The 12655-nt window shown below is 40.7% G+C and overlaps 1 protein-coding gene across 2 annotated transcripts in view; it reads left to right on the top strand.

Annotated features, from left to right (window-relative positions):
- Nucleotides 1-12655, top strand: part of LOC116322527 (septin-7-like) — a 44826-nt gene that overhangs the window by 22501 nt on the left and 9670 nt on the right. For both annotated transcript variants that reach the window (XM_031742615.2, XM_031742614.2), the window contains exons 4-8: nt 2896-2996; nt 3102-3236; nt 8236-8353; nt 8618-8710; nt 10058-10154. In XM_031742615.2, the coding sequence (XP_031598475.2) occupies nt 2896-2996; nt 3102-3236; nt 8236-8353; nt 8618-8710; nt 10058-10154 (544 nt within the window). The remainder of the gene's footprint in view (nt 1-2895; nt 2997-3101; nt 3237-8235; nt 8354-8617; nt 8711-10057; nt 10155-12655) is intronic.

Below are 12655 nucleotides of genomic sequence, written 5' to 3'. Positions count from 1 at the left end.
AAGATGCCCAAATATAATCTCAAGTTAAACTTATGTTGTAAATATTGGATTTTAATAGAGTCCAGCATAAATATGTGTGCAGTCATGACCGGCATTGGCAGCTTAGACTTCTTTACCAAAGACTTCATCAGGCCTGAAATTTGTCTCTGAACCTAAAATAACAATGTTGTTCCATTCAGACCGAGGTGCATAGATGCATGCCTTATGTTATATAGGCTACAGAGGAAGTAGTTTTTTGTAGGAAGTCACTGATACATCACACAGAATTTAGTCAGACGGTACTGTTCATAAAATATGGCAGGATGATCCATTCACTTCTCACACATAGAAAACAGACGTGAGGTCTGTGAGTCCTTGGGTCAGCTCTCAGTCTCTTGAGTAAACCAATTTAAACCTCTGTATCTTACTGTGAGTCTGCCTTTGACTTCATACATAAAATGCAGATTTCAGACCTGAAATCTGTATGTTCCAGTATCAACACCATTTTGGGTTTGCAATGCATCTATAATACATACTATAGTCTGGGAACCTGAACAAACTCTGTGAGATGGTTTGCTATTTCAAATTAAAGTAAGTAAAAATGAATCCTAGTATCTACACTTCGTAATCTGTCCTGTATTCTTTACAATCTGACAATCATTCAATCAAAGCGCTGTTTATTTTCAGCTTCTTTTTTTTTCTTTTTTAAAGTTTTGCAGACTCTTTTCATTTCCTCATTAGGTTTAAATCTCTCCACTGCATCAATTTGAAAGTCCTGTTCATTTTGTGACGTACGATTGTACTGCATACTTGGCCTAAATTATAAATAACAGGAGCCGCTCAGGCAGCTGTGATTCTGCATCTTTGTGCAGGTCTGTTGTGATCCAGACGACGCACCAAGGCGGTGCTAAATTTACTCTGTTTTGACGAGACTGAAAACGTTAAGAACCTTTTGCTTCAAGCTTTCTCTCGCTCTATTGCGCTCATCATACCTCATGTGAGCCCCATGAGCACAACGTGGGCAAGCAGGCTCTCCTCCAAGCAGCAGTTAGTGTGCATACGTTGGAAAGGAGCCGCTGTGGTCTGAGGCTGAGGGGGAGAGACCGGGTCAGAGTATTTATATTGCAGAACAATCTCCCATGTTTTGTCGCTCGCTCACATTCCCCACAGATCAGATTTCTTTTAAATGATGGTGTTGAGCCTGACGGCATTTTTGAGGTTTTCTCCCAATCTGTTTTTCTTCACGGAAACGGTGGAAATGGCAGATTTGGTTTTGAGAAGGGCTGACATGTCATGCACAAACACTTACAATACAAACACACATTTAACACACATGCTTGGCTGCACAATTAAGCTCAGATATGTAAAAATGACTGTGGTGCGTGATATATATATATGCTCAGCTGTAAAGCCGGACAGATTATCTGAAGGTTTGTGGAAGCTAAAGAATGTTTGTGTTAGAGCAAAAGGGCTGTAGTTTGAGTTAAAGGGGCGATCCTAAAATAACTAGATGGCCCTGTGAAACTATGCGACGAAGTGGGGGAACAGCTGGCGAGCTTCAGGAAATGGATGGATCTCTGGGACTGAATGGGAACGTATGTGACTGCAGACTGTGATGAGCAGTTTGCAGTGATGGCTTCACTTTTTGGCATATGTAATTAAACATTAAATTAAAATCAACTGCATTGAGTGAACACCCAAATTCAGTGTGCATACACGGCTGTTGTGTTAAAGGCTTTCATACAGTGACATATGCACTCATGGCATGCCAGAGTGGATGTAAAGATGGGAGAAGAAAAGTCTAAATGCCTTTATCATCTGCTGGACTCTCCAGTATGTGTAATAAATATTATTTCTATCATAAAATTCACCTTTTGGCTCAGCTTAAAAATACCCCCATGCTCTATTTTTATCCATGTTTAACCACTAAGACAAATGGGAACACTCTGCTGTATTTGTTTTACTTTACATTTATAGACAGGATTCACTAAGTCACATTCAGTGGCAGATCAGCTGACGTAAGTGACACACACAGCCTATTGGCAAATCCCACATTGGGTGCTCTGTTTAAGTTTGTTTAGAATGCCCGCATGTGCCGGGCAGTTTTCACCAAACAAGCTTTAGTCTACAGTGTTTTTAATGAAACTGTTCACAAACCTTAGAGCTGCAGTTTCATTGAGGAGTTGCTGTTTTCAATGGAACTGATACCATGCACAGTAAGGAAATTGAGTGTAGTAAAGTTCAGGCACACTTCAAGGACCAGTTTAGCTGCAATCAGCTGATCTCAGTGCCAGCACATATAAGCTGATGGCTCAGATGGTACATTTTTACACATTCTTTTGACACTACTCTTCATGTTCAGCATGCCCACAGTTGTTGCTTGTGTGCAAGCCTCTTTACAACCCATCATCACCCAGGTCCTTTCACGCTGTATCTCGCTGAACCACTGTCATAATCTGCTGTCACTGATGTCTGTTTTGTTCTGTGCTGGGTCGTGCGGCTGCTCTCCTTGCCTCTATGGAAATCGCACTCTTCTTTGGAAGATAGTGGTTTTGACTTAAGTAGCCCCACACACACACACACACACACACACACACACACACACACACACACACACACACACACACACACACACACACACACACACACACACACACACACACACACACACACACACAATCAGTGTTGAGAAGAACTTCAGTCTTATTGTATACACACAACCAGCAGATCGGTTTCGGCTGTGTGGGAGAACCTGCTGTGCAGTGTATGTAGTCCAACATGTGTGGGCAGATACATGCTGTCAAATTATATTCTGAAAGTGTGAAGTTATTGCAGCTAATGGAAACACTTTATAAATACTGTAAGGTAAGGCTGATATCCCAAGAGTTCTGAAGGGTGTCAATGTTTGTGTTTCAGGTGGAACAGAGTAAAGTTTTGATAAAAGAGGGAGGGGTCCAACTAACCCTGACCATCGTGGACACACCAGGGTTTGGTGATGCGGTTGACAACAGCAACTGGTGAGGATTGCCCACGAAGACATGCACAATTTGATTCTGCCAAGCAATTATATGCTCTTTGTTATACAGTCTACTCCCTCTGACATCATCTTTTCATGTTCCCAGCTGGCAGCCTGTCATTAATTACATTGACAGCAAATGCGAGGACTTCCTGAACGCTGAGTCAAGGGTCAACCGCAGGTCCATGCCAGACAACAGAGTCCACTGTTGTCTATATTTTATAGCGCCGTCTGGACACGGGTGGGTGCTGCATAAGATGATATAACAAGATGTCATTAAGAGACATGAAGTGTTCGAAAGGGTGCAGTGATGCTGTCTGCATATAACTGGTGTGATGGACCGAGCAGTGAAAGAAACTTAGGCACAGGTTAAAGTCCAAAAAAATGATTTTTTTTATTTAACCCAAAAAACATAATTGGTTAAATCATGCAAAAAGAATCAAAATCTTGGGCCCATAAAAGAGGTCAAAATAACAGAACTCTACTCAAAGTTGACAACACTACTAATAACTCAAACAAACTGACCTAACTAACAAGACAAAGGGGAAACTTAAATAGTGGCTGATCAGCCCACAAAAATACAAAGGGGTAAAACACACAAAACCTAACTGAAAGTAACATAAGGAACTCCAATTCCCCCCCCCCCCCATGGTCCCGAGTTATGGAATGAACCAATTAGCAGTCTTCCATCAAAGCTCGCTCCGCCCCTTTTCCACCTCTTGGCTCCTTAATCAAGGGACTGGAACAGCTGCAACTAAGGTAACTCAGAAAACAAAAGATTAATCATACATAACAGTGTAAACTAAAATGTGCGCACTTATTTTAGAATTCAGTGTTATGTGGATATGTGAATTAACCCTAAACCAAAACCAGTTATTTATTGTCCTGTAAATTAATTCCTATATTTAAAGAAAGACAAATGTGAATGCAATGTTATTTATAAGCCTCTACACTAACATGGTGGGTATTACCAGTGTGTGGCTGTAAGTGCAGCCATCACACTGGAAAGGATGTACTTGAATGTCTGTCTGTCTCATAAAAGAGGAGGCTGCCAGCCAGTATTTGTGACCCACATACAAACCAGTTCTGCTCATGCTCAGTAGAGTCTCCTGATCTCCATCACTGAATCACCCAGTCAGAGTGGAGACTCGCAGCAGCTCCCAGGAGCAGCGCTCAAACTCAGACGCACTATACTGTCTTACATTAGTGTCCCTGTGTGTGCACGCACCTCTCAGGTTTCGACGATGGATCTAAACCTGCAGAGTTGATTGGCATGCAGTGTGTTTAAAATGACACTAATGTGTCAGCAGCCCAAAGCATAAAATGTGTGAAACATGTTGCTGTCTGTGAATGTGAAAACACAATATGACACTTTCTGACCATTTTAGCTCAGCTTTAAATGCCTCCATGCTGCACCTTATCTGCATTAAGGCAGTGACAAAAACAGGAACACTTCAAAGACAGGAAACCTGTCTACGAAAATAAACTGTCTTCAATCGATCATCCAGCAAAGTCGGGCCCACTTACAGTCTTGTCAGATCAGCTGCAATTAGTGCCATCCTACATCAGCTGAAGGCTCAGCGGATTCCCTTCTAGACATCAGATGGACAAATATCACATGGGTTTTTATGTTGAGGCTGCTTTAGCAGTTGTTTTAGTTGTTCTACATCAGCAAGCCGTTCAGAACCGAACTTCACCTCAGGACCACATTTCATGTGGTTTCTGTCTAAATCAGTGTCATATTATTGTCATTAATGCCAGCTCTATTCTGTGCTGGGTCCTTTCTGCTACTGTATCCTTTGGCTTTACAGTTATACAGAAGGACGGATATGGAGGCCACAGAACACATGTTCCAGATATAATTTACTCCAGACAGAAATGACAATCTTTCTTGAACTATGAGAAAAGCACACAGGCAGTTGAAAAGTTCATTAAATCTTAAATAAGCCAATCTTAGCTCTCCCCTTAATGTGTAATCATGCACAAAACAGTCTGTTGAGATATTCTGTTCCTACTGCCTCCAACATAAAGAAGACTGTGGATGCTTTTCTCCTAACCATTGAGAAACAAACCATGCTGCTCCAGTTTGTTTATCATCAATAGCAGGTCTGATTTTAACGTGTGAATTTTACAACTCAGGTAAATCATCATAAATGGTTCTGCCACACCACAGCTTCTTGAATTCTTTGAGCAGTGCTCTAAGTCGGAGATAAGTCAGTAAAGTGTCTACTTCACTGAGAAGATGCATCGCTTAATTGCGCTTTTACTGCCACCCCAGAGCAATCTGCCTACATTTCCAAGCAGACTCTTTACCACTTTTAAACGATCTGCAACAAGCTCCAGAAGGCCCGTTTCCACACTGCTGCCTCCAAAAGTCACTTACATGAGGCTGTAAAATCTGAAATCCTATAAATCCTGCTTTAGAAGTAAACTGCACACTCATTTCCAGACTTGTCCTCTCTGTGATGTTTTAGTTCCTCGGGGTAACTAGAAGAGTTCTGACAGCGAGTCCAGCTTTCTGTAGACAAAGGCTACGTTCACACTGCAGGTCTTAATGCTCAATTCCGATTTTTTGATCAAATCCGATTTTTTTTTTTTTTTTTTTTTTTTTTTTTTTTTCTGCGTGTTCACACTACAAATAAAATGCGACTGCAAATGCGCTCTAGTGTGAACGCTCAAAGCGGCCCGCATGTGCAAAAGAAGACGTCACACACAACGCGCTCTGTTTAGACCCAGAGCAAACACTACTGTTTGACTGATTGCCCTTAATATAAAGACTTTGGACTTTACGTTTCCCAATTTTTGCTTTAAGTTATTTTGTTATTTACATAATAATGTAAATAACCTAATAATGATCCTTATTGCAGTTTTAGAGGAGCGGTGCTTCAAAGGATAGTTGCAGATTTCTGTCAGAATCTGCAGATTATACAGTACAAATAAAATGTTCACGTTGTCTTCCCAACAGTTTCACTGACATCTACACTGGATGGCCAGGAAGCGTTCGCGATGTCTTCTCCGGCGCTGATAATTGGCGTCTGTCTTGTGTCAGTGACATAAAAGACGGATTTAATGCGACATGACCGTTCAAACAGCAGTCGCTTTCTAAAACATCGGATATGTATCGGATTCAGTACCACATACAAAAGTGACCCAGATCGGATTTGAAAATATCGGATTTGTGCCGTTCACACTGTCATACCATGATCGGATATGGGTCACATAGGGTCACATAGGGTCACAAAAATCGGATTTGATGCGCTTTTGCCTGCAGTGTGAATGTAGCCAAAGTGCCGCTCATGCTGGTTTGATGAATCGTGTCCGTGTGTGGGAGATTTCGGATTTTGACTTCACAGAAGTGCCCTTGGAGTCTCCTGCTCTAACCAGACACTCTGACTCCAGTATTATCTGGGGCTGCCTTCACTCCAGCTCTCCTCTGGTGCAGCAGTATTATATCCAAACCTGTTCTCACTCGCTGAGCCGCCCAGCAGCTGTTTTGCTGGCCTCTTTCATGGAACAACTAATTCAACTCAACATGCAGCAAAAAGCATTTGCAGATATATAAAGTGCTTTCATGTAGACGGTCATTCATTGAGCTGGCAGAATAATAACTGTATTATAGTTTTGAATGCAATGCTAAACTTATTGTGTACGATTCTATTTTACGTTGAATAGTTTTTCCCAGAAAGGTTAAACTGCATAATGAGCCTTTAACCTGCACATTATACAGGGGGCTATTTAGTATTACCTCCTTCCACGGCATGCATTTTTAATTTCTCTTTGATATTTGAGCTGATTGGGACCTGATGAATGTAAAAACAAAGAATTACCAGATTTTTTGTTTGTTTGTTTGTTTGACCTAATTTTTGTTTCTAAGAAAAATGAGAGCCACATATGAGGATATTAATTTAGAATTTTGATAGAACAGTAGCGGTATAATGTCCTCGTAAGTGGATATCAGGCCGTTGTAGAGCAAAATTGAGTATTTTTGGTCTAAATAACCCAAAATGTGATGTCCACATATGTGGACGCCAGGTCGTAGGAGGTTAATTTACTATAAATCCACTGAAACACTAATTTAGTGGGCTGACAGAGTGGTTAGCTTTGGTGCACCAAAGCTAACACTGTAAATAAACTGTGAGAGAAAAGAGAAATTAATGATTACTGCATTCATGACAGTCCCTCAATGTTTGTGATGTGATTAGGAATTTCACATGAGGTATTTCCCAGTTATATTTTGGAAAGGGGTCCCAGAAGGATCAAGGTTATGGACTCTGTAACATGAGGAGTGGATTCTAATGGTCACCTTGAATGCATTTCTACTTTGGTAGCCTGGAAGCATTTGGCTTCTCTATTTTAATCTGACTTCTATTGTGTATCATGTACATTGTACAAGAACTAGTACAACAGTGTATATACTGTATAACTAAATGTAAAATGACAACAAAAAAGACTCTGAAGCCACCGCAGTGTTTGTTTTGTTGTCCTCATGAGAAGATTGTATTGGACTCTGTTTCTGGTGTTGCTCACTGAGGAAGAGTAGAGGCTGCAGCAGATGGGACAAGTGCACATCCTTTAGGATTTTGGCTGAAAATTTGTCCAACATCTCTAACACAAGTCACTGCACAGTCAACTGAGAGTGTCGAGGACGGTCGCCATTTTGAATTTACATTCAGAAAATGGCAAAAACAAGTATTTAATACATGAAAATCTTCCACTCCAGCAGCTGAAAATACAAATGTGGTTTGTTCTGTTAGGACTGACTGTGTGCCCGCACAGCTTGGCATTCAGAGGTGAAGACCCTGTGGCTCCCTGACAGTCACTTGCTGTGGGCTACATGTATTGTACAGTTTTGTGCGGCCCTCTGCTGGTGACCCACTGAACTGCTCTGAACTAAGGAGGCACACTGTGGTATTTTCTTTAGATTCAGTCTTGTGAGTTGATTCCTCATTCATGTGGTGAGTCACCCAGCCAAATACAGCTGCTGACCCACTTAAAATAATTTAATCATATTCATACTCTGCTGTATTTTAGCTTTTTTTTTTTTTTCCATCCTATAGTCTTAGTCTGTAGATATTCAGCCTCTGAGAGTAAAGAGAGATCCAGCATGCAAAGGGACGAAACAAATATTTCTCTAACTCAAAGTCTTTAAAGGAAAATGGTTTATTCTCTCAGCACATGAGCATCCTCAGCCAGTAGCTGTCTGTCCTCCTCACGCTTTTCCTTCTCTTTCTCCTCTTTAGCCTAAAACCTCTTGATATAGAATTTATGAAGAGGCTACATGACAAGGTAAATGTCATACCACTCATCGCAAAGGCTGACACACTCACCCCAGAGGAGTGCCATCTCTTTAAAAAACAGGTATTTCTGCACATTTGTGTCACATTACTGGTTACAAGTGCTAACTAAGGCATACTGAGAAACGGAGTTGTTGCATATGTGCCAACTTCTTTACTTTCTACAGGCAGCACATACAGTGGCATGCACATATTTGGGCCTCCTTCCATTCAGTAATGTTAAACTAAGCAACGTTGTGTATCGTACATCTAATACAAGTGAAGCTAATGTGATATCTTAGCTCTGTGAATGCAGATCTGTTGGTAACTGGTCACTTTCTCTCTTCAGATCATGAAAGAAATTCAAGAACACAAGATTAAAATCTACGAGTTTCCTGATGTAGACGAGGATGAGGACAATAAGCTGGTCCGGAAGATCAAGGTAATGAAGGACACAGTCCTTATCAAGCTTGACTCCGGGTTTTCTGATTGATCTCCGCAGGGAAACCCAAAGATCGGTGTGTCCTTTGGTCAGGGTCCACATATACAACTGCTGCTATCTCACTTATAAGGCTGATTGAATAACCGATCATCAGATTTAAAGATGGACTGATGAACTTTGCTGACTGTCGTGCACATAACTCCCTGACGCAGTCACTTTTGTCATGAATATACAGAAATGGTAAATAAGAAGTGAGATTTCTTCTACCGGATGCTTCCTGGTTTCCATTTGTCATCCAAAAACTGTTGTGTTTGAGCAGACTTTTGTTTCTAGGCGTCAAATGTGGAAAGCAAATCGACAAAAGAGTTTGCTAAAATGCAATTTTGACACCAACAGTTTGTCTGAAAACAGTTTAGCTTTTACATTATAAACATTTGCCAGCAAGTCTGGAAACACTGACTATTGTCTCCAGACAAATTCAGACAAATCAGCAGATGATAGCTAGCTGGTTCCTGCATTGGCTTTTGGATTTTCATTGCAGTTTTGAGACACGTTTGGCTGACTTTTGGCAACAGAAAATCCAGATTAATTATATAAATGTTAAAAAATGGGTCCTTATGGTTTTGCTGATCATTTCTCCACTTTTGACTGATGACTTTGACAAAATGAGGTGATTATAATGATCAGAGTGAAAAAGAATGAAAACTTGACAAAAGTATGAATGTGATGAAGGTGACCGCTCAAGCTTCAGTGAGTGTTGATGCTAGCTGTTTGGCGGGAAACACACCTGACTGGTTACAACAGTTAGATGTGAAGTCATACCAGCTTTAAAGCTAAATTTCACTTAAATTCATTTATGGCAGATTTATTCTGTTTATTTGTAGCTCTGTATTCTTATTCTTGGACACTGCTAGAGTAGCTTAGCTTAATTAACAGCTCAGAATAATGTCTCGTTATTTTAAACTGGGGCTTATTACACCAGTTCACAGCTGGAACCAGCTCTTTGCCATGCTAGCTGCAGCTCAAATTGCTCACAGCAGAAAATATTGCTTCTTCTGTGTTAGCCTTCTGTTCATCATCCTGTTATATTGGGTGATTGTGCTGCTTTCTAAAAGAATCAATGCTCTGAAAATGTAGGAAGATGGAAAATATCTCTGCACAGGTTAAAGTAGCTTAAATGGCATTTCCTATATGGGATTTCCTAACTGGATGTGTATAAGTGTTTCGGCCAAGCCCGTCAGCTGATGTGGGCTGGCACGGAGATTCACTGATTTGTCAGGATTGTAGCTGAGCTTGACTTTGTGGCTCGCCTGAACTAAAACAACGCTAAACTTGTTTGTTCTCCAGGAAAAAATGCCGCTGGCAGTCGTTGGCAGCAATGTCGTTATCGAAGTGAACGGCAAGAAGGTCAGAGGTCGTCAGTACCCATGGGGTGTGGCAGAAGGTAGGTTGACTCTGATCCTGTGCTGGAAAGCAAGTTTTCATTCCGTAGCCAAACCGGAAATCTAGAAAATGACCTAGAAAACAAATGTAGGCCCTTGAAACCTTTTATGATTTGCAGCAATGACGATTATTTTCATCTGTCGTCTGGTTTTAAGAGTTGCTGTATGTCACTGCACTTTGGTCAGACAATGACTGATGTGACAAAGAAGGCTGGAGCATGGTGTTTGAAGGTTGATGGTGTTTGAGAGCGTCCAGCAATAACTGTGTTCTCTATGTTGGAATGGATGAAGCATGATATTTCTGAGAGTGTGGAACACGGTGCATGTTCTCCACAACAACCCCCCGTACCCACTCAGTGTGTTAACTACCGGCTAACACAATGACTTGTCAAAATGTAAACAAGGAAGTCGGTTCAAAATATTATCAAATGCAACCCATAAAAGACAAAATATCACGTTGTGTAATGTGAAAATTTCTCAAAGAGCGTTGGCTTTTCTAAGAACTTTGCTAATCGCTGAAGCTCTTGTTTCCACCTCCAGCAAACTATAAATAAAAGAAGAATACCTTGTGGAGCTGAAAGGAACCCTGTGGCATTGATCAAATTGACACACAAACACAAGATCCCTCCCAACCCAGTTAGAGTAGACTTGAGACCTAGTCAGGTTTGGGTCTTTGCACCTGAGAATCAACTGGAATCCTCAAAACTGTAACTTAACCTCTAGGACTGTCTTCATCCACTAAGTTGGGGCCATTGAGTAGCCAAATTACATCAAAATGCTCCAATAAGATGAGACCTGTTTGTCAACAGCAGTATCACCTAGCTCTAATGAAGATGTTTTTCCATTTATAGAAGACATTATATCGTCAATTAACCTACCAATAGGAAGTGCCTGAGAGATCAGCAAAAAGTGTGCTCACTGCCAACCCTTGGACCTTGCTCACGCCACAGCTTTGCTTCATCAGACACAACAAGAAGTCCACACATAGCCACATTCTGACCACATGTTGTTCTGGAGTCAAAGAACTTTTTCTACTTGTTCTTCCACCAGAGGAACCAGTTTGTTGTTTTTTCCCACTACAGTCTAACTGTTCTTAGAGTTGTACTTTCCATAACCTTGGGGATAAAACTCTGACTTTTATATTCTCCGTCATAGCAAACAACTCCTGTAGATTGAACGCCAATGAAGTCCAGACCCTGTTAATCATTTATATAGAAGAAATGAGTGAAAGTTTGGGCCGTCTTTTATACATCAATTACAATTTGGTTTTGCAGGGTTTTAAACTCTGATTAATACATAGTTCAAGGTTTAAAAGACTTTGTACACTACCCCCAGAACTGCATATACATGAAGTGACAGATACTGCCAGGGCTGTGTGAATGTACTGTAATCTGTTGGGATGCCGATTACATTTTGACAAGTAAAAAGTTATCTGGTTGGTTGTTTCTACATTTTTACCTTGTACACCTGCCTCTCCTCCCTCCAGTACACACACAAAACCACAACTCCTTTTGCTAGTGTTAGTCTTGACCCATAGGGATTCTGGAAAAGGAGGAATAGGTGTACGTAATTTGGGGTGTCACCGATAGCCGCAATGAATCTTCTTGCTCTTACTGGTTTGTTCACTTTCAATTGTGTTCTGGAAGGTAATTCACTGTATATTTCTCTTTCTCACTATATATATTTATATATAAAGTAATATACAGTTTTATTCTCTGTGGTTGACCGTTTATCAGTCTTTCACTATTTCATTCTTTCTTTTCTCTCTTTTTTTTCTTTTTTTCTTTGTCTATTCTGTTCCATGACTGACAGAGGGCATTTTTGGTAAACAAAGCCATCTTTCACTTTATTTCAGCCTCATTTTTCTCCCCCACTCTTCCTTCCCTAAAGTATATCCCCTCCTCCATCCTGCCAGTATCTGCCCATTCCTCCTTTCCTTCCACTTTTCTGTTGCTGTGCTCTCTCATCATTAGGCTGATGGTCAAACCAATGCTCTAATCAGACTTGGGCTTTCTTAAAATCTTCCAAACACTCCCCTTATTTTGAAAGCACAAAAAGAAATGTGGACAGTTATTTTTGAAACACCCACCAAATACATTCATGTGTTCCTGGTAGACTCTCACCCCTACGCTCCTTGTTAATACTTAGTCTGAATTAGCCTCTAGAAAAAGCAGCCTGGTTCTTGATAGAAACTTAGAGATACTCACTTAAAGAATCTGTAAGACATACATATCAGACCCTACAGGCCTCTGTTAGCCAATTATATGAACTAACAAATTTACAGTTTTAGGGTTTTTTGGTATTTGGAACCCAAAAAAAATCTCAGAACATTGTCGAGGAGAGAATTAAAACTAAATATCTCACTCACTGGTTATCTTATCTTTCAACAGATTCAGCAGGTCAGAAATGTTAACTTCAGGGCAGTGTAATGAAGAGTGAAGGAGAAAGATGACACCAACAGTGCTTGTTTCACTCAAACATTTTGAGTGGGAAATCTACAAGA

The sequence above is a fragment of the Oreochromis aureus genome, linkage group 7 (genome assembly GCF_013358895.1).
Source record: "Oreochromis aureus strain Israel breed Guangdong linkage group 7, ZZ_aureus, whole genome shotgun sequence".
In the NCBI taxonomy this organism is placed as follows: domain Eukaryota; kingdom Metazoa; phylum Chordata; class Actinopteri; order Cichliformes; family Cichlidae; genus Oreochromis; species Oreochromis aureus.
This window is presented reverse-complemented; position numbering and strand designations above follow the sequence as displayed.